At 38.1% G+C, this 19,751-nt stretch overlaps 1 protein-coding gene across 1 annotated transcript in view; it reads right to left on the minus strand.

The window, feature by feature from the left end:
• itga9 (integrin subunit alpha 9) overlaps window positions 1-19,751 on the minus strand; it is a 190,711-nt gene that overhangs the window by 44,136 nt on the left and 126,824 nt on the right. Inside the window, exons 18-19 of the mRNA XM_002940247.5 lie at window positions 18,925-19,075; window positions 37-123 (exon numbers count right to left, since the gene is read on the minus strand). Of these exons, the coding sequence (XP_002940293.3) occupies window positions 37-123; window positions 18,925-19,075 (238 nt within the window). The remainder of the gene's footprint in view (window positions 1-36; window positions 124-18,924; window positions 19,076-19,751) is intronic.

Below are 19,751 nucleotides of genomic sequence, written 5' to 3' on the forward strand. Positions count from 1 at the left end.
TCTTTAAGGCAATATTTTTGCTGTAAAGCACCATACCTTGGATTTGGATCTCATGAATGGAAATCCCACGCTGCACTTGAGAAAGTCATCTTCCAGTAACTCACAGGAAATGCCCAGCTCATCCTTAAAAGGAAGAAAAACACTTTACTAGTGACAGCCCAACACTGAAAAATACCACACAGCATAGCACATTTTTCTTTACGTGTCAGAAAACAAGGGTGAATATCATTCATTAATATTCTTTAATACTTTTTCATATTCACAGTAAAATGGCAATAATTGTAATCTCAACTTTCAAAACATATATAAAAAAAGTTTACAATTTTTTTCAAGTATTTCAATTTCAATTAAATTTCTAAAACAGACTGGGACCTTCTGGCCATATATGACAGCATATTTCTCTTACAGGAGCTGTTGACAGCAATTGTACAAAACTTCTCATGTCTTCTTTAATAGTATATTCATAACAACATCAGGAAACATAAACTCTGTGCAGTAAGTTCTGTGAAATGTTACTAACATAACAGATAGGAAAGACTAGGAAAGAAAACAGCAGTGTGAAGATTTCAGACTTGACACTGAATGGTTATACATAAATAAATATTACAAAGAAAATTACTGAGCAATCTGTATGTTACTAACTAGGTAAATGGCTTTGTATCTCTGGATGTGTAAATGTTGTTGTTGTCTAACTGCCACTTTCAAAACCTCTACCACTTTTTCTTACACAATATTGCCAAAATCTGTCCCTTTATTTCAACTGTAACAGCTAGGATGCTCATGCATACTCATTTTATCCCGTCACTAATTTCTTCCTATTTGTGTCTGTGAGTTACCCTGGCATTTAGATTGTAAACTCTATGGGGCTGATTTAGTAATCCACGAATCCGAATCCCAAATGGGAAAAAATCGGATTGGAAACAAACATTTTGCGATTTTTTCGTCGCCGCCACGACTTTTTCGTAAATTGTCACGACTTGCTCGTAAATTGTTGCGCCTTTTTCGTAGCCATTACGACTTTTTCGTAAATTGTCACGACTTTTTCGTAGCCATTACGACTTGCTCGTAAATTGTCGCAACTTTTTCGTAGCCATTACGACTTGCTCGTAAATTGTCGCGCCTTTTTCGTAGCCATTACGACTTGCTGGTAAATTGTTGTGACTTTTTCGTAGCCGTTACGACTTGCTCGTATATTGTCACAACTTTTTCGTATTGAGCGCTCGTAAACAGCGGGCAAACCTTTGTGACTTTGCATGATTTTGGAAACCTCCCATAGGACTCAAGGCACTCTGCAGCTCCAACCTGGCCCAAGGAAAGTCTCCCATAGGGCTCAATGGCACTCTGCAGCTCCAACCCGGCCCAAGGAAAGTCTCCCATAGGGCTCAATGGCACTCTGCAGCTCCAACCCGGCCCAAGGAAAGTCTCCCATAGGGCTCAATGGCACTCTGCAGCTCCAACCTGGCCCAAGGAAAGTCTCCCATAGGGCTCAATGGCACTCTGCAGCTCCAACCTGGCCCAAGGAAAGTCACGATACTGAAGCTTGAATGAATCCGAAACATTCGTACTCGGCGCAACGGCTACGAAAAAGTCGCGACAATTTACGAGCAAGTCGTAATGGCTACGAAAAAGTTGCGACAATTTACGAGCAAGTCGTAATGGCTACGAAAAAGTCGCGACAATTTACGAGCAAGTCGTAATGGCTACGAAAAAGTCGCGACAATTTACGAGCAAGTCGTAATGGCTACGAAAAAGTCGCCACAATTTACGAGCAAGTCGTAATGGCTACGAAAAAGTCGCCGCAATTTACGAAAAAATCGCAAAATACCGATCATTACGAAAAAAACGCATTCGGACGTTTGTGGATTAGTAAATGTGCCCCTATGGGTCAGGAACCTCCATCCTCGTCTCTGATTCTTAATTTATTCCAACTGTACCTTGTATTTATTTTCATACTTGGTATTTATTTATCTATTATTTTTAATAACCCCCTGATGTATTAATTTATTGTTCTACTGTACAGTACTGCATAATTAGCACTTTATAAATAAAGATATACATACTGTACATACAAATATTCTAAACAAGCACTCTGAGTTGGTGAAATTATTCATCTGTTATGTTTGTTATCTTTTATATTTTAATGTAGCATCATATTCCACAGTCTGGTAAAATATCTGGTATAAAACAATACTGACAGTGTGGGAATACATATCTGAGATTATGTTACCAATGTATATTTACTGCAAAGTTATAAGGTACAAGCGTTTGGGTGGGTGGTGTCGGTCGGTATGGAGGCCCTGGAGTGGCAGCAAGAGAGCAATTATGTAGGGGACTAGGGTTTTGCAAAATGTATCTTTCACTGCAGGGGCAATGAAAGATGCAAGAGGGGTGGTGGCAGCAGGTGCACTTGTGTTGGTGGGTGCCTGGTATGTCTCTGTGAGAAACTGTGTGACACTGTGTTAGAATATGGCTCTGCTTCTCTGTATGTTGTATGTGTGTTGGATTGTATGTACTGTATGTGTGTGTGTGCATTTTTGTGCAGTAAGTAGGGATGGGGCCATGGCTATTTGTGGCTGCTGCACCAAGGGAACCCACTAAATCCCAGCCTGACTCCTCTGTATTTATTTGGTGTGTATATCACTTTCCATAAAGTTCTAGCTCAGTCTACACACTTATTGGCAGCTTTGTTCCTGTTTGCCAGTCCTGCTTGTCAGGTTGCTGCCCGTAGCTGGCAGTCACTGGCAGTTACTGTTGTCACAATTGCACACAGGTCGTTTGCTGAAAGAAGGAGGCTTCTTTACATGATTGCAGTGAACTTAAACAGCCACTTTTTGCAGGGAGGCAGACCAGGCTCTGGTTGCCAACATAGGAAGACAATAATATAATGCACAATAACTACCGATTCTCTCTCTCTCTCTCAATCTGCTTTTCACACACAAACAAACAGCTTTTCTCACCAAAGCATCCAAAGCAGCACAAGCAGAGAGACACAGAAGGAGGGAGGGGTTTTTCCTGCTGCTGCTGAGTAAAGCCTGTCAGTCAATGTTGTGACCACTTCCAGTGTGAGACTGAAGCAACACTCCCATGTCTCATTTTGCTCTGGCTTCTAACTGGAGAGGTTGTGTATACAGCTCTCATATAATTACAGTTTTAGGAGGTAAAATGCTTTCAAAACATCTTTCTTTCTGCATCATTTCACATTTTGAGGGAGGATGAATATTATAACTGAATATGAACTTTATAAAAAATGTCTCCTTTAACCATAGGCCCTCCTACGACCTACACCTAAATGCTCAATTACCTCTCTGGCGCACACTTCACCTCAGGGACTCTACCCCTCATCTAAGCACTCCTTGTTGGGACAACAGGCTGTCCTTGCTAACTAGCCCTCTCTACCTTTCACTCCTGGAGTATACTCTCTTGCCACTCCTATCACTAGTTAGCCCAGGTACTAACCTCCCTGCTAGGTCTGGCCACAAGGTTTTACTGCTGCCTCTGATGTTTTTAGGCCAAAAAATCAAAGTACACAGCGCTTGCACTGCCTTACATGGGCTCACAGATGGACTTAGTGCCACCTACTGGCTAATCTGCATATTGCTTAAGCTCTTTACATTAATAATAATAATATTTATTTAATTCCCTTACAAGCTTCTAAACTATCCCAATGTTTATGTCAATATTCACCTGTGTAAATCAATATATATAATAGTGGCTGGCCAGCCTTCTATGTAAACTCTCTCATGTAACCCATATAGTTTGCATTTTTGGTCTTTACTAGTTCCAGTGTAGATAGCAACTTAAGTGACTGCTTTTATAATAGATATTTACCTATTATTGTTTTATGTATAGTGCAGCACATTCTCATGATTTATACTCTCTACTTAAACAGTAGCAGTGACAATGCTAAGCTGTGAGCGATTTTATGGGCTTTTCCAATAAATGTATTTCCTACAAACTTGGCATCTAGTTATTTTAAACAGACTTGGGGCTACTATACATGGGTGTTTCACCATGCGATCTCCTGTGGTGGATTTCTCCTGCATTCTACCTGCTTTCAGGCATTGCATGCATCTGAACAACTGGATTGGGAAGAGTGGGCCCATGTGTAAAAGCGCTAACTCAATAAAAAGACTGTTTTTTATTGTTGACTTTGTCCTCCCTGGAAAATTTTCTGTGGATGCCCATGCATTATAAGGAGAGACTGTTAAGAATTATCGTTTAAATTGTGAAATATATGATTTTCATGTATAACACATATATGTGTGTGTGGCCCCTTCTCGCTGCAGGTGGCTCAAACGAGGAGATAACAGCGGTTGCAGTGTTTCTTATTTCATAAAACAAGAACCTGAAGGGCAATGCATAAAGCAAAACCACAGAGATCTAAGAACGAACAGATAGGGCATTCAAGCTTTAGTTCGATTTATCCCTGTACCCTCAAAAAATGAATATGGTATTTAAAAAAAATGTTTCCATGAGAATACACACCACTTTTCACATGATAAAATCAATTCATCGGCGCATCAAAAATTTCTGTGAACAGTGTCCATTGTGTCCACTGTGTTGTTTCATTTGGCTATGTTTTGTTGTTTACTTGCAAACTTTGCAATGATAAATTATATCTTTTATGGACTATAAAGATGCAAAGCCACAATGCAAGTTCATGCCCTCTGGGTCAGTGACTGAGAGCCATTATTGCACTTCAAACAGATGCCCCTTTGTATTAAAATAAATTAGGGCTTTTGGATTTCATAAAGTAGAGATACTTTCAGGGGCAGTATTGTAAAGGCTGACACAAAATACATTTGCTTTATTTGAAACAGACCAACAGATGGGACTTATTTGATAAGGTGTTTAGTATGAAAATACCATGTGCATCAAGTATCTTGCTTTATACAGGGTTTATCTCCCCCTAAAAATCTTGACAGTAACACAGAATGAGACAATTAAATAGCCAGATTATCTGCAAACTTGTCTATCGATAGTATAACTGTAAACAACTGACCTATCCCCCATAAATAAAAAAAAATATTAATATATGAAATTAGGTGGTCTTGTACTCACCACCTTAATTCTCTGGCTCTGAGAAACTGATGGGATATTTAATTGTGCCTTAATACCTTCATGGACCTGATCCTGCCTTCATACCTTGATAATCTCAATCTGCTGCTCTTTATTGGTATATAATATAAAAGTACTTATACAATCGGTTTATGCGGTTTGTAGTTTGTGAGAGGTTGTGGTTGACATCATTCAGTATATGTGTGTATCTTTATTATTTAGCACAATAAGCCTAATTTGGTGATTCTCACAATTACCTCCTTGCACACTGAAGTCACTTGTGAGTTGACAGGTACTGACACTACTAATTGGCAGCACCCCAACCAGGCCTGGAATGGAAATCTGTGGGTTCACTATCAGGGTCGGACTGTTATGTCACGACACGGGGAAGAGACCTGGTGGGCCCCGGTGGCCCTGACACGACCCTTGCCGGCACTCCCCCGGCTCCCCTGGCGCATTTAACTTATGCACACTCAGGTTGTTGGGTGGGGGACCCTGCAGGGGGTTAGGGAGGCTCAGGGAGGGCCCCTGCGGGGGGGTTAGGGAGGCTTATCGGGGGCCCTCGCGGAGAGTTAGGGCGTGCGGGGGAAGCGGCCGACGGGGGACCTGTAGGGTTTTACAGTTTTTTTATTTGCCCAAACTGGTTTGAGGAGGCTTATCTGCCCATGCTAATGTATAATGCAAAAGTTCTAATAACAGCAATGAAAAATTTTGCATTGTTATAATGTACTATATATGCGCTGTAGACCCTGTGCTCTGGAAACATATAGTTCCTCTCTCTCCAGCCCCTTCTGCTGTTTTAACTTGACTTCCTGCTGCAAAAAATAGCCGAATGGACAGGGAAGGGTGTGGGTGTTGGAACCCTAAGGGGCCGATTTACTAATCCACGAACGGATCGAAAGCGGCCGAATGAGTTTTTTTCGTAATGATCTGTATTTTGCGATTTTTTCGTCGCCATTGCAACTTTTTCGTAAATTGTCGCAACTGTTTCACAGCCGTTACGACTTGCGCAAATTGTCGCAACTTTTTCATAGCCGTCGCAAAAAAATTGGAAAGGTTTGCCTGCCGTTTACTAGCGCTCAATACCAAAAAGTCGTGACAATTTGCTTAAGACGTAACAGCTACAAAAAAGTTGCGACAATTCACGAAACAGTCGCGACGGCGACGAAAAAAATTGCAAAAAATAAGTCGCAAAAATCGCAAAATCCAATCCGATTTTTTCCCATTCGGGATTCAGATTCGTGGATTAGTAAATCAGCCCCTTAGAGTCAACCTGTTTTTGTTTGCCCAAAGAATTTTTTAGTTGCAGGGTGGAAATGCAGAATGCAACTGAAAACTGAACGTGAAAAACAGATTGACTGCAAGGACACAGTTTTGAATATACCTGCTTTTTTGAGCTATTTCTTTTAGGGATACCCCTACAACATTGTCCCATTTTTATCAAAACTATTGTTATGCCTCCTTTTAGCACAGAGGAACATTATTCAATAAAAATAATATTAGCATAGTTTTCTAGTAATAAATGACATATTTCTCCTCTTGTCAGAATGTTTTTGTGTTGTGTTGGGCCCTCGGCATAAATGACAGAGAAAGGTAGGTGCAATCACACAAAGGGAATTTTGCAACCTAAACACATGAGTATTCATTTTGTTACCAATATCTGTGCCGTGTTTCTGCACCGGGGCTAATGCAGTGGCTCAAGATGTAGGCACAGGCGTAGGCCTGCTGTGCCTGAGGCCTTAGGCTTAAGCTACATGGAGCAGATTGTTGCCCGATTCTCAATAAAAGCAGGCAGAGTCTCGGCCCCTACACTCTGATTAGCTTTTGGAAGTGTGCCTGCTTCGAGCCCAGTGCAGGCACAAGGAGTGGATTTCCACTCCAAAATGAGCAACTTCACCGCTGAAATTCTCTCTGTGTGCCTAATCCTGTGCCAATGAAGCATCTATGGATGCAGGTACATAGAAAGGCAGTTCAGAGCATAGGGGCAGCAATTAGTTTTTTAAAAATCGCGCCTACTGATCGCCCTGTCTGTCTTTGCTCTAACAGTCAAAATATTCGTTGCAACAACAGCAGTACTTGTCCTAAAGCAGTGCTTGCACACTTGCGTTTAGTGAGCCAATTATTTAACATACCATATGTGTAGTGTCCCTGGAGCCCCTGAGCTGACAGAGGCCATCAGAATAATTTGAAAGTCTGCATCACTAGCCAGGAAAGTCCTAGTTTAGACATTGCAGGGGTTGAAAACCTCAATGAGGAAAACAAATACTAGCATACCAAAAAATATAAACTATTTAAAGATGGAAGAGCTTTATACATTCGTGTAATATAAGTCTTGAGTAGGGATAAATAATGATATGTGTTCTTGGTAAAGTAGCTAAAAACAGCTGGATCTAAAATCTTTTAAGGGCCCCTCTCCTACCCCAAATCCTGGGGTAATTTTTTTTTTTTTTTACCAGCTAACACATGAAAAATTCACTACAGTGGAACACATTGTATGGGTACTGAAACACTACACATCCCTCCATATACCTAGGTCCAAAAGCAGCCTTGTCTACTGTATGTATTGTTACAACTCTGAGCTGTGGAATTAGTACAAAAAAATAAAAAAATAAAACTATAAACAAATATTTAAATTCTTAACATTTTATCATGCAATTTTCTGCACAGAGGGCAATTAAACATGGCTTTAACATCTGCTGCTTTGATTTTTAATGGCATAGTAAAACATGACATCAAAGAATCGAGCAATAGCCAGTGCAAAAGAACAATATGAAATGTTGTTTATTGTCTCCCAATTTTATCAAAACTATTGTTATGTATCCCTTTAGCGCAGAGGAACATTATTCAATAAAATAATATTAGCAAGTTTTGCTAAGGCTGAAAATAAATAGATAATGCCAACAGTTATCTGTCTGAGAGGGAAGTGTGTTGCTTTACTTTGCCTTTCATCTCACAATATAAAGAGGAAAAGACAGTCCCTTGGGAGGAAGAAGACAGCTTCTATCCAAAAGGTCCCAGGCTGTCATCTAGCATACGAAGCACTATTATTTAGACAATCATTGCAGAGCAGAGCAATTTAGACTGATTCATACTTTTTCCTGTAACTGACTGGATCTCACAAGTGATTGTACTATCCAAACATTTCTAATAGGTCTAGTGCCACAGGGGAGGAAAAAATAAACACTGTTATGGCAAGGTTTGATAGCTTGAAGTGTAAGGGATAAACTGCTATGTAGGCACTTCTCTTTTGTTTATTTATGATATTTTTTTAAGATATGCATATATGTATTATAGTACAGTGCTAATATCAGTGATCATTGAATAAAAAGTAAAATATTTAATTTGTGTATTCTAAGAAACAAAATGACAGATCTCAGTCTCAGCAGAAGCTCCTTTAGCTGCCTAATCACAAAAGTGCTTGTCCTGCTTCTGCTGAAAACCCTCACACTGCAGGTACTTTGCCACATGACTCAGTAGTGCATATATTAGGTAGCTTTATTTTTTATAAGGGCTGCCAATGTAACTGCAAGAATATGGCTTTGCTCACTCTTTAGAAAGAAAAATATTTTTTTGTGTCTGATTCTGTCTACATCATATTATGATAAGGAAATTTACCAGTCTTGATCATCTAATAAGATTAGGTTTATGCAAACCACACGTCACAAATGTAATACTACTTTGTAATACAGGACAGATAAGTGGCAATGAGCTATGCTCCAGAGACTATTATAACCAAACCTTATCTTCCCATGGTACTTCCATACATGTTCTTGCAGCTAGCACATTCTTATTAGTTTTAATTGATCTCTCCACAGCTGCACCCAACATCGAGACTTCATGTGCACACAAGCTAAAGCTAACCATACACAGCCAGAACTGAGGTTGGCAAATGAGCGGACCCAGACTTGCTTTAGCCACCTGCTTGCTGGGCCAAACTGGGCTAGGCTGGGTGATCATTGGAATTGTGATGTTAAATTTATCAGAACAGAGACATTTATTATAAGGTTTCTTTGTGTTAAGGTGGGAGCAACCCCCATTCTTTAGATACACAATGCTATCATGAAGTTGACATGACGTAATTAGGCATTTAAATGGTTAAACATATTTTGGAAAAGAAAACTTTTAAGATTTGTTTTTTATAACTGGCACTGAAACAAGAAAAACAACTCTGTTCTTCCGGCCACACGCCTCACTGTGGGGTCTAAACAGCAGAATTTCCTTACTCTAGTCATCAAACACAAGCCATAAGTGGAATTTTGGCTTTGATACTTCCAGCTACATTTGCTACCCCTTAAAGAACTTACAGAGGGGGCAATTAGTCTGAAAATGTATGTCTGAATATTTAAATCCAATAATCCAGATCTGATAATCTAATAGAAGCACCAGTGCTTCTTTCTTCCATCTGTGTCTCATCACGTTTCCACAGTGACAGGCACAAGGCAGCCATTAATCAATTAATCCACTCATTAATATGGAGCTACAAAAAATGTTGGTGCTAATCTTTATTTTTTGTTCTATGTTATTTTCTCAACAAATGTTGTTTTTTGTAACATTTTAGTCCAGTTTAGTTTAGTGAAATAATTCAATGCAGGGATCTGAAGGGGTCTGTTAGCTGTACACCAAGGGTTAGCTGTAAACACTATGGGCAGAGGATGGCAAGGCTTCTGAAAGAAGTGGCAGAATATTTACTAAAAAGAAGGAGTTCTGGGAAGGCTTCATTTATATTAGTCATTGTAAATCTTAATGACTTTGGTATTGTTATACTATTGTCCTATGGTAAAAAAAAGTCACTTAGTTAAAACTAAGGGGCCCATTCATTAAACCAATTCTTTTCTCGGTCATACGAAAATATCGTGGTTGCATTCCGAAAGTCACAAAATTTTCAGATCGAACTTCGTAAACGGCGTGAAAACCTTTCTGACTTCAAAACCTTCAATGTATGGTTTTGGAAGCCTTCCATAGGACTCAATGGCACTCTACAGATCCAACCTGACCAAAAGATATTCACAATACCAAAGCCTGAATGAATTCCGAAATGGTTGTAGTCTTTGCGAAAAATATGACTTTTTCATGGAAGTTAATGTAAACCACGAAAAAGTTGTGCCATTTTAACAATATTATCATGGACATTGCAGAAAGTTCTATAAATTAGAAAAAACAAGATTTTTTCTCAAAAAAAAATTGTGGTTTAATGAATGGGCCGCTAAGTAATCAATTTTGCAGAAATTGCAGATCCTATGCATAGGCAGGCTGCAAACATGAACAAACACTGGGTTAACAAGAGGGGGAAGCATGTAGGCCCTTTTCCCACCACCTGTGCCATAAATATACTCTCTATCTTGCACCAGATTCTCTATCCATGCAGAAAAGGCTGATACCACTGAATGAGCACTAAAGGTGGCCATACACCAGAAGATCCATTTCGCCAAACAAGCAGATCTTTCCCCTGATATGCCCACATAAATTGGATGATATCGGATTAACCTGATGGGCCAATGCAATGTACAATTCTAGGGTCTTTGGAAAATTACCTCTACTGAATTTTAATGAGATTAAATAGTTTTGCTGTGAACAAAATATAAATGTTTTAATGTATTAATAAGAGACCACAAAGCTCCTTTGAAAACTAAACTAGTGCAGTTTTACTGTTTATCTCTATCAAGTTAGCCAGCATCGAAAGGGTCAAATGCATTATATGCCACAAAGGAAATTGAATGGAAGGCTGCCCCACCACAAATTTATAAAGAAGAGCAGAATTTGGCCCTCACTACTGTACTACACAGGAATATATTTCACTAGATAACTTCCCCTGGGAATTGAGTTAGCATGACATCATAAAAATAGAACTGCTTTGTACTCCTTTTTATAAAAGATGTCATTTTAACATAGAGAGGCCTTTTTGGCAGACAGTTTAAGTATCCCATTAGGGAAACATCCATGATTATATAAACCTAGTCAGTTATCCCATACAGTCATACTGGAATCATGCTGAAGGAATGGACTTTCATTCCCAGAATTGTTTGTTACAGTTAAGGGAAAACGTGCATACAGTAGGATATCTTGGATGTCTCCAAGAATAGCCACAAGCAAACATCTTTTTACAGGAAAGTACACTAGAAATGCATATGGGTAAGTTATAGTTTGAATTTAGAAATATTTCCATCTAAAATTTTATGAAACAGAGGTATGTAAATTACTCCTTTATAAGCCTGGTTTGACCTTGTTATTCTTGTAAAAGGAGGAAAAAAAGGAAAGCTCCTGTGACATAAAACGGCTCCAAATACTGAAACATTAACAAACCCAGCCCTCAGAACCCTAAAACACATGGACATCATGGCAGCTATGTAGAATTTGGCTGTCCACTGGTCATTATGGAAAGCACTGAACACAAAATATTTGTACCCGGCTGTGGACATGTCACACTTATGTCCCTAAAGTTATTACAAGCTGTCTGATGTTGATCAAGTGGGACACTAGTCAGTAATGTAATTTTGTATCATAGTAGATAATCTTGAATGTCTATCAAGTAAAGCCATTTTAATCAAGTTAAACCTACCTAACTCCTAGTTGATCCAGAATAAAACAGAAGATACATTTGTGTAAACTTTTATGGATGGCAAGGGCACTCACTGCATATCAAATGCTTCTCTCCACATGTGGTTTTTAAATTAGGTGGAGAGTGGATCCAATGTAATCAGCAGCTTCCTGTAGCTGCACTAACAGGCACAGGTTTGGCCTGAGTGCAGATACACAGAACAAAGCAGAGATTGGTCAAAAACCATGAAAGCAAGCATTTTTGGCTAATCTCCATTCCATGTAGGTGCAGTCAGGCTGAACCTGTGCCTGTCTTTGCAGCTACAGGAAGTGTATCAGTCACATTGGTAGATCGATCCTATTGTGCTTTCGCGTCTCTTATTGTACAGGAGTTCTGTTCTATTCTTTTTGTAAGGGCTCGAGCACATGCGGAGACTAGTCGCCCGTGACTATTCTCCCTTGTCGCGGGCGACTAATCTCCCCGAAATGCCATCCCACCGGTGAGAATGTAAATCGCCGGTGGCATGGTATACACGGCGCCGCAATTTCCCCGAAATCGTGGAAGTTTCCTCTCAAGCCAACTTCCGCGGTTTCGGGGAAATCGCGGCGCCATGTATGCCATCCCACCGGCAATTTACATTCTCGCTGGTGGGATGGCATTTTGGGGGGAGATTAGTCGCCCGCCACTAGTCTCCCTGTGTGCCAGAGCCCTAAAGTCAAAATGAATGCTCTATTCAAGTCCTTCATTCGATATTAGAAACCTCTCTCCTAGATCTTCATCAGCAATTCCTTCTCAATCTAAGGAGCTGTCCAGTGGATATTTACCAAAACAGATGTCTCACATGAAAGGTTAATAATCAAGGGAAAAGGGGAGGGGGAACTTCAACTCTCACACCCGTTAATACAACAAGCTCCTGCCAAAGTGTAACAGTGGAATAAAGATGATTTTTTTCTCATAAAGTGCCCAATATGAAACTCATCACTACAAATTCATTACTAAATCAAATACAAGTGCTAAAAAAAATTACACCCTTCCGCAGTATAATCACGTGAATAAATTAATAAAACTATTAAAAAATTGTTTACCACCTTGATGAAAAAAGGTAAGATTGAAACTGGAAAAAGTAATAGATGGTGGAGATATTCCACCATCTACAATGTAAGTAGTTTGTCATTATTGGACCCTAACACCAGATCCAAATACAAAATCTCTTGTCCATTATAATTACCAGTGAATCTCAAATTCTTTTCATTATTATTTAGTGCCTCAAAAACACATAAAAATAGTTTTCACCTTTCCTTTCTTAATAACACCTTTTGCTATGACTTCACCTCCACAGATTTGGGTTTCCTCCCACCAACCCATATACAGGTTTTGGCGTAAGTGCCCGTGAATTTCACACCCATTGGGTCCCACATCCCTGGAGGTAAATGTGCCCTCAAATCTAAAAAAAATTGTGAAGCAATAAATATGCAATAGCCTCTAATATAAAGTGTCTTGTGACCCTGTCATAAATACTATATAGCCCTAAATGATAACGTATTGCTTGTAAGCTTTTTTCATGTGGGATACATGCATACCGGCACACCAAATCCACAGTGGCCTATGCATACTTCTCCTCCCACATGAAGGCCTTAAAGAGTTTATGTAATATTGAACAGTTGCTATTATCTCTGAAAAAAAAGGAGGAACAAGAGATCAACCCTGATTTAGTTAATTTAGTTACAATATACCATGCTGGGTGTTATTGGTGTTAATTAATGAAAAGTAAAGACAAGAAGGCAATAGGCCAGGGCAATAAGGTCTGTAGCCAACCAGCCAAGCAGAGGGGTTATTATATGGATTTGTCTATACAAATGTCTATACACTTTAATTACAGTACTCATTTCTTCAGCTGTTTAATGTGCCATGTACATTAATGTTACAGTTTTAAACCTGACTATGCTTCTCAATGCTCATATATGACTCAGTGTTCCACAGATGTACAACTTGGAGACACACAAGAAATGTGGCCTAAGGTCTGGACAGCTATACACAAACTATCTCCTAATGCCAGCATCAAAGAGACAGCTTACAAAGTACTATACAGATGGTATATTACACCTCACCCCAAACATGCTAGTACCTCAACCACCACTCCTTTATGCTTCAGAGGATGTGAAAATTTAGGAACTTATTTGCATACATGGTGGCAATACCCCATTGTGGAAAATAGAAGTGTATGTATGGTGCCGTGTATTTCACTTAGCCACAAATATACTGGAACCTTGAATCAGCTCTATTTTGCCTACCTCATAAAAATATGTCACAAAACTGTAGATCTTTACTATCACAGATCTTAGCAGCTACTAGATGGGTGATTGCCCTCAATTGGCTTGCTCTCACTCTTTCCCTTTCATAAGACTTAATTACATACAAAATATTTCTTACCTATCAGCTTGGTAAGATGATACACTAGATATCAATGATGACATTTGGACAAATTTGGAAGTACAAACAAAAGACAAGATTGTGCCGACAGACTAAACTGAAATACAAAAAAAGCACGCTTTCTCACATTTTTAATTTACTTCTGCACATATTACTTCTGCACATCTGTAGTGGATGTCAAATTTAGCATTTAAGAATCACTGATGTAATAAAATTTCATTCAAATCACATAACAATTTTACTGTATTGCCACCTACTGTGTTCTCTTTTTCTTTATTTTTTTTTCTTTTCTTTTTAAGGTTCTTCTTACTTTTATTGTTGAAAAATGTATAAATAAAGAGAGATTTAAATAAAACAACTATGCTTTTCTAGCGTCTACAATGTTGTCCCTTTCAGCATCCAAATATCTGCAACATAAGAAACTAAATTCCAAAAATGACCTTTTCTTTGGCTTCTAACAGGCTTTTCCGGTTGTATTCCATGATCTCATTAGTATTACAGACACAACCGCCAAGTATAAAGATACTGGCTAGGCATGCTTGTCTTGACTTACAGACTATTTCACAGTTCCAGGTCTCTAAACCAAACCATGCTACTTATGGATTATACAAAACATTTATCAGATATGAGGTTAAAAATGAAGGCAAACAAATGTAGAAATCATTATGGTTTTCTTCCAAAAGTATTCTTCATGAATGCATGCATTGCAAGACAATGTAAAAAGCAAGTTTTATTTCTAAACTAAACAGTATGACTATACCTTAATTGATTTGTCTTAGCAAATCTTCTGATAAAGAAAATGTGTTAAGGCCAGTAAATGAATGTCATCAAAATCCAACATGTTTTTTAAATAAACTCTTTTCTTAATAAACCCCTTTCATAAAATGTTCAAACTTGTGCACAACCTATTTTACCATTTAAATCAGCATTATTATTGGAGCTAACCACCAGCACTGCTTTACCCACCACTTTCATACTGTAGCTGCAAGCAAGGTGCATCCAGTGACCTACATCTGTGCATTGTATTTACCATGTCCAATCACTAAGTACTGAGGGATGCTGCATACTTACAGCATACATACACACTAGTCAAGGTAGGGATAAGAGTCAGGACCTCTGTGAAGTCCAGACACACAGAAAGGTACAAAATATGTCCTACAAACCCTTTAAGCTTACAGGGTATTACAATGATGTTTGTATTATTCTCAAGATACAGATTACACTTTCAGAACTCAAAATGTAGCATATTTACAGTTCTTGTGTATTGATGATATTTTGGGTCACTGTACAATATTTGCAATAGCAAGAGAAAATACTGCCCAGTTCTAGTAATAATTATTGATGAGCAGCAATCATTTACCTGGTTAGCAAACATTTGCTTGTTTGGATATACTTTGCACATGGCTCCAAATATACAAATACATATATAAAAACACACACACTGAGGATTTGTGGTCGGGTGATACAATATAAAATTATATGTGTTGACTGCATTAATTTGCAACAGAGCCTGCTCGAGGGTTTCAGTGTTGGTAATTATTTCCATGTGAATGTGGAGAAGAATTTGAGGGTCTATGATTTGCAAATTCTTGCAGTGATACAAATAGGCGTGCTTGCTAAAACAGTTTGGGGCTCAAGATAAAATCTGACCTTATATTTTTAAATCTGTATCCATATGCCATTCTCCTTTATCTAACCCCATGGTTACATAACAAGGATTAGGCGTTCTGAAAACATTTGGGCAAACCTGCAAATGTTAAATGACTCCAAATATTAAAGCCATATGGAATGTTATCAAAGTAATTCCTTGAACATGCTTTCATTACATAATTACATTTTTCTTACACAACTGGAAACATCTGATCTATTTTTAGATCTTTTAAAATTTACATTTTTTTAAGTGAGCAGTGTTGCAACACCCACTATTAAATTACCCATTCTCTTGCTGATTAAATATTAAGTAAAAATGTAAAAATGACAATAATCAAATTTTCATTTACATCTGTTACTGAAATCCTTGTATGTCATTCCTGTCAAAAACCTCAGTTATAAAGGTTCATTTTAAGAACAGTTTTGCCTTAAGCAAGATTACAGCATTACCATATCAGGGCTTCTCATGGAAGTATGCCAATTGAATTTCTGGATTTGGGACTTGGCAAACAACTAAAGGGAATGGCATGTAAGTAGGGTGGCGGGTTATGCAGTAACATGGACACATGTTGCCCCAATACACCAACCCATAATTGTCAAGCAGGTGATAAATGAATAGAAAGAATAATACATAAAGTCTACAACAAGATAATGTAGGCGTCAACAAACCCTAGATCTAAGACATAACCCACAGACTATTATATTTTACAAGCTGTTTTGCAAGTGCCCTTAAAGTGACAGTATACCCTTTGTTTAATATGTTTAACAATGAAAACAACAAAAAGCTATTGTGCTGAGCTTACAATATATGTTATAGATATTGTTATATCCTGCATAATAGATTCCTGCTTATCTGTAAGACAAAACAGTCACAACATAGGGGGAAGGGATGGTTTTAATCTTGTGAATTTCCTCACCAATGACCAAATATGTAGTATCTTTAATTGTCACTCCATATTTAGCTCAGAAATAATAAAAAACATTTTTTGTGATTAATAGTATGTTCAGCACAAGCCATATTTATTGAACTCATGTTGAACAAGAGGTACACTGCCCCTTTAATGAAATTACTGCATAGTTTACTTTGACACATTTCAGAATATTAAAAGCTGTGTATACTAATGAGGCCTAAACTAAAAGAAGGGGCTAACTGCGTGAGTAAAACCTTGTTAGCTCTATCCAAAATCAACATCATTGTTGTAGCTGTTGTTGACCTTTCGTTGAAAGAGCCATATTTTAAATTAAAACATTTATTTGTGTTTGTGAATGAATGAATGAAAAACATACTGCTTGCATTATGTTGTTGCTGGAAGATGAAAAATCATGCACGCATTTACATTAAAAGACTGCAGATCAGCCCTGCAACATGCAATAAAGTACAGGGCACAAGGCATCATCTGGCAGCATAAAGCACTTGTAGTAATGAGTTTGCTATAATTTCAAATACTGTTTTAGCAGCAATTTCATTAAGTAACAACCAGAAAACAAATATCTCTTTATGAAATTCAAACAATTTCAATCAAAGACAAAAAAAGAAAAACAAAACCCTGGCTATCATTTGTTAGCTTGTTTCCTACTGTTAAGAATAGAAGTGTAGCGATATCAGTGTTCTCACTGCTGCATGGGCTATTATTGTGGTATTATGGTGACCAATAGCACACCATTGTTATTCATGTTATACTTGGGCTGCAAGAGATACTCAGATATGAATTAAAAAAAAACCTAATCTACAGGGCAGGATTTAAAAATTGAGCGCCCCAGACAACTTGCATTCCCACGGCCCCCCACACACTGGCTTGCACCCCCACCACCTTCCCCCACACATGCACTCACTTACCATACACTCTCACCTCCTGCTCGCTCACATCACCTTCCTGAATGGCTGCACTGGGACTGGGCAGGAGATTCAAACAGCTGTCAAAATCTCCTGTCCAGTTTCCAGTGCAGATCCAGTCAGTGGGTGGCATGAGGCCCCTATATCTTTGCCACTCTAGGCCCAGGCCTTTGTGGCCTGCCCACAGATCCATCCTTGTGAATCTAGCCATTATGATGTCATTCACTTGTTTAATGTTTTTCTGTGAGATTGCTTCTGTAATCTTAGTGATTTCTTAACGCCCCCGCCCAATACACAGCAACCAGTTGGCTGGGCTGACTAATCTACAAGGATACTCAGGAAAGCAAATCAAAGACTGCACAGGTTGAAACAAAAGATCTGCCTATAATCCACTCTACTATACCTGTAAAGAGTAATCATGTTCTCGTGGAAGCGTCTCTTTTCCAGAGGAAACAACCCTAACCTTGACAGTCTAACCTCATAGTTTAAATCTCCCACCCCCTTTACGTCCCTGTACTTTTTCCAGCTCATTAATATCCTTCTTAAGGACTGGATCCCAAAACTGCACTGCATACTCAAGGTGAGGCCTTACCAGAAACCAATAAAGAGGCAAAATGATGTTTTAATCCCTTGAGTCAATACCCTTTTAATACAAGACAGCACTTTATTTGCTTTAGTAGCCACAGAATGACACTGCCTGGAATTAGGTAACTTGTTATCTACAAAAATCCCCAGATCCTTCTCAATTAAGCATACCCCCAACACAGTACTCTTTAGTGTATAACTCACATTTATATTATTTTTACTATAACTCAAGAGCTTTTCACTTATTAACATTGAACCTCATTTTCCAGTTTGAAAAGGGCTTATATATTTGTCAGTTATTGGCCAGGTCAAGGATTTTAGTGGCTTTGAGTAATTTTACCTGTTTTAAAATAAGTATTTTCTTTTTAAATCACATTTTATTTAGGACAGTTTGGGTATTACAGCAAGGGTATACCTCCACTCAATTAGTGTTCCATTATTGTTGTCTTCACAAACATCTTCTCATTTTAAATATATTTCAAATTTGTATTGCTGAGTAGATTAAGTTTGTTGGATTAGGCACAGATATGTAAACAAGGTTTAGAAAAAGGATTTAAAATAAACTAAAAATAAAGTTTAAAATAAACAAATGTGCAGCTGACACATCAGCTGAAATACCTATGACAAAACTGCACTATATTTACTCTTAATGCAGCATGCTACTAAAAATGAATTTGGTGGAAAGTGACAATCAAAATTTTTCAGCAGGCATGGATTCACATCTAAATTCAGCGTTTCATCATCCACAAATTTAACCGAGTCTAATAACTGCATATTTGGTCTTCCCATACACAACATTCACAGCTTAACAAATGAGATCAAGCTGTCTTACCTCTTGCCACATTTTGATGAAGTACAATTCTCTTGAAAAATTGAAGTATACATTAGTATCATATGCGTCATCACCGTAGTTGGATACTGAGATATTAAGGGAAATATTCTTTACAGCTCCCAATGCCAAGTAAGGGGTTTTGCTATCAAAGCTGCAAAATAAAAAAACAGAGCTTAGTTTTTAACTGTATATGTTCATGTTTCAAGTTTGAATATATAATGCCAGAATTTTTGTTTCTTCCACAATGACGTTACACCCAAATTAATGAAGTTACTTTTCTACTTTGACATTCTGAAGTTACAGCATTCATTTGTAGTATGAAACGATGGGGCAGATTTAAGTGTGGAATTACAGCTAAATTCCACCATTCTCTATTCATTTCTATGGAATTTTCAAAAATCCCTCAAAGAGCACTTTGATATATATGCCCATAACTGTAGATTTTGAGATAACTATAGTCCTGAATATTGTACTTGTTCAAAAAGTCATCCAAGTCACTCATACATGGAGTCCACAAGAACACAACTCTATGATAGTCTTTTCTCATAGTTTACTGTATTAATATAATATCTTTTCTGTACATATTGCAGTTTTTTTCTGCCACCAGCTAGGCTAGAGCATTCAGACCTTATTTCAGTTTACCTTTGCATCACCCTTAATGCTGCAGGGATTAGTTTTACTTCACATTGATCATGACATTAATAAGGCATTAATGCTTCTTTAACTGTTTCAGATGGGAATGTGCAAAAAATACTTTTTGTTTAATGAAAGCAATTGTAATTCTAAGCAGATTTCCAATATACATTGCATAAAAAATGTCAAATTGA

Source organism: Xenopus tropicalis, chromosome 6, assembly GCF_000004195.4.
Source record: "Xenopus tropicalis strain Nigerian chromosome 6, UCB_Xtro_10.0, whole genome shotgun sequence".
Taxonomy (NCBI): Eukaryota; Metazoa; Chordata; class Amphibia; order Anura; family Pipidae; genus Xenopus; species Xenopus tropicalis.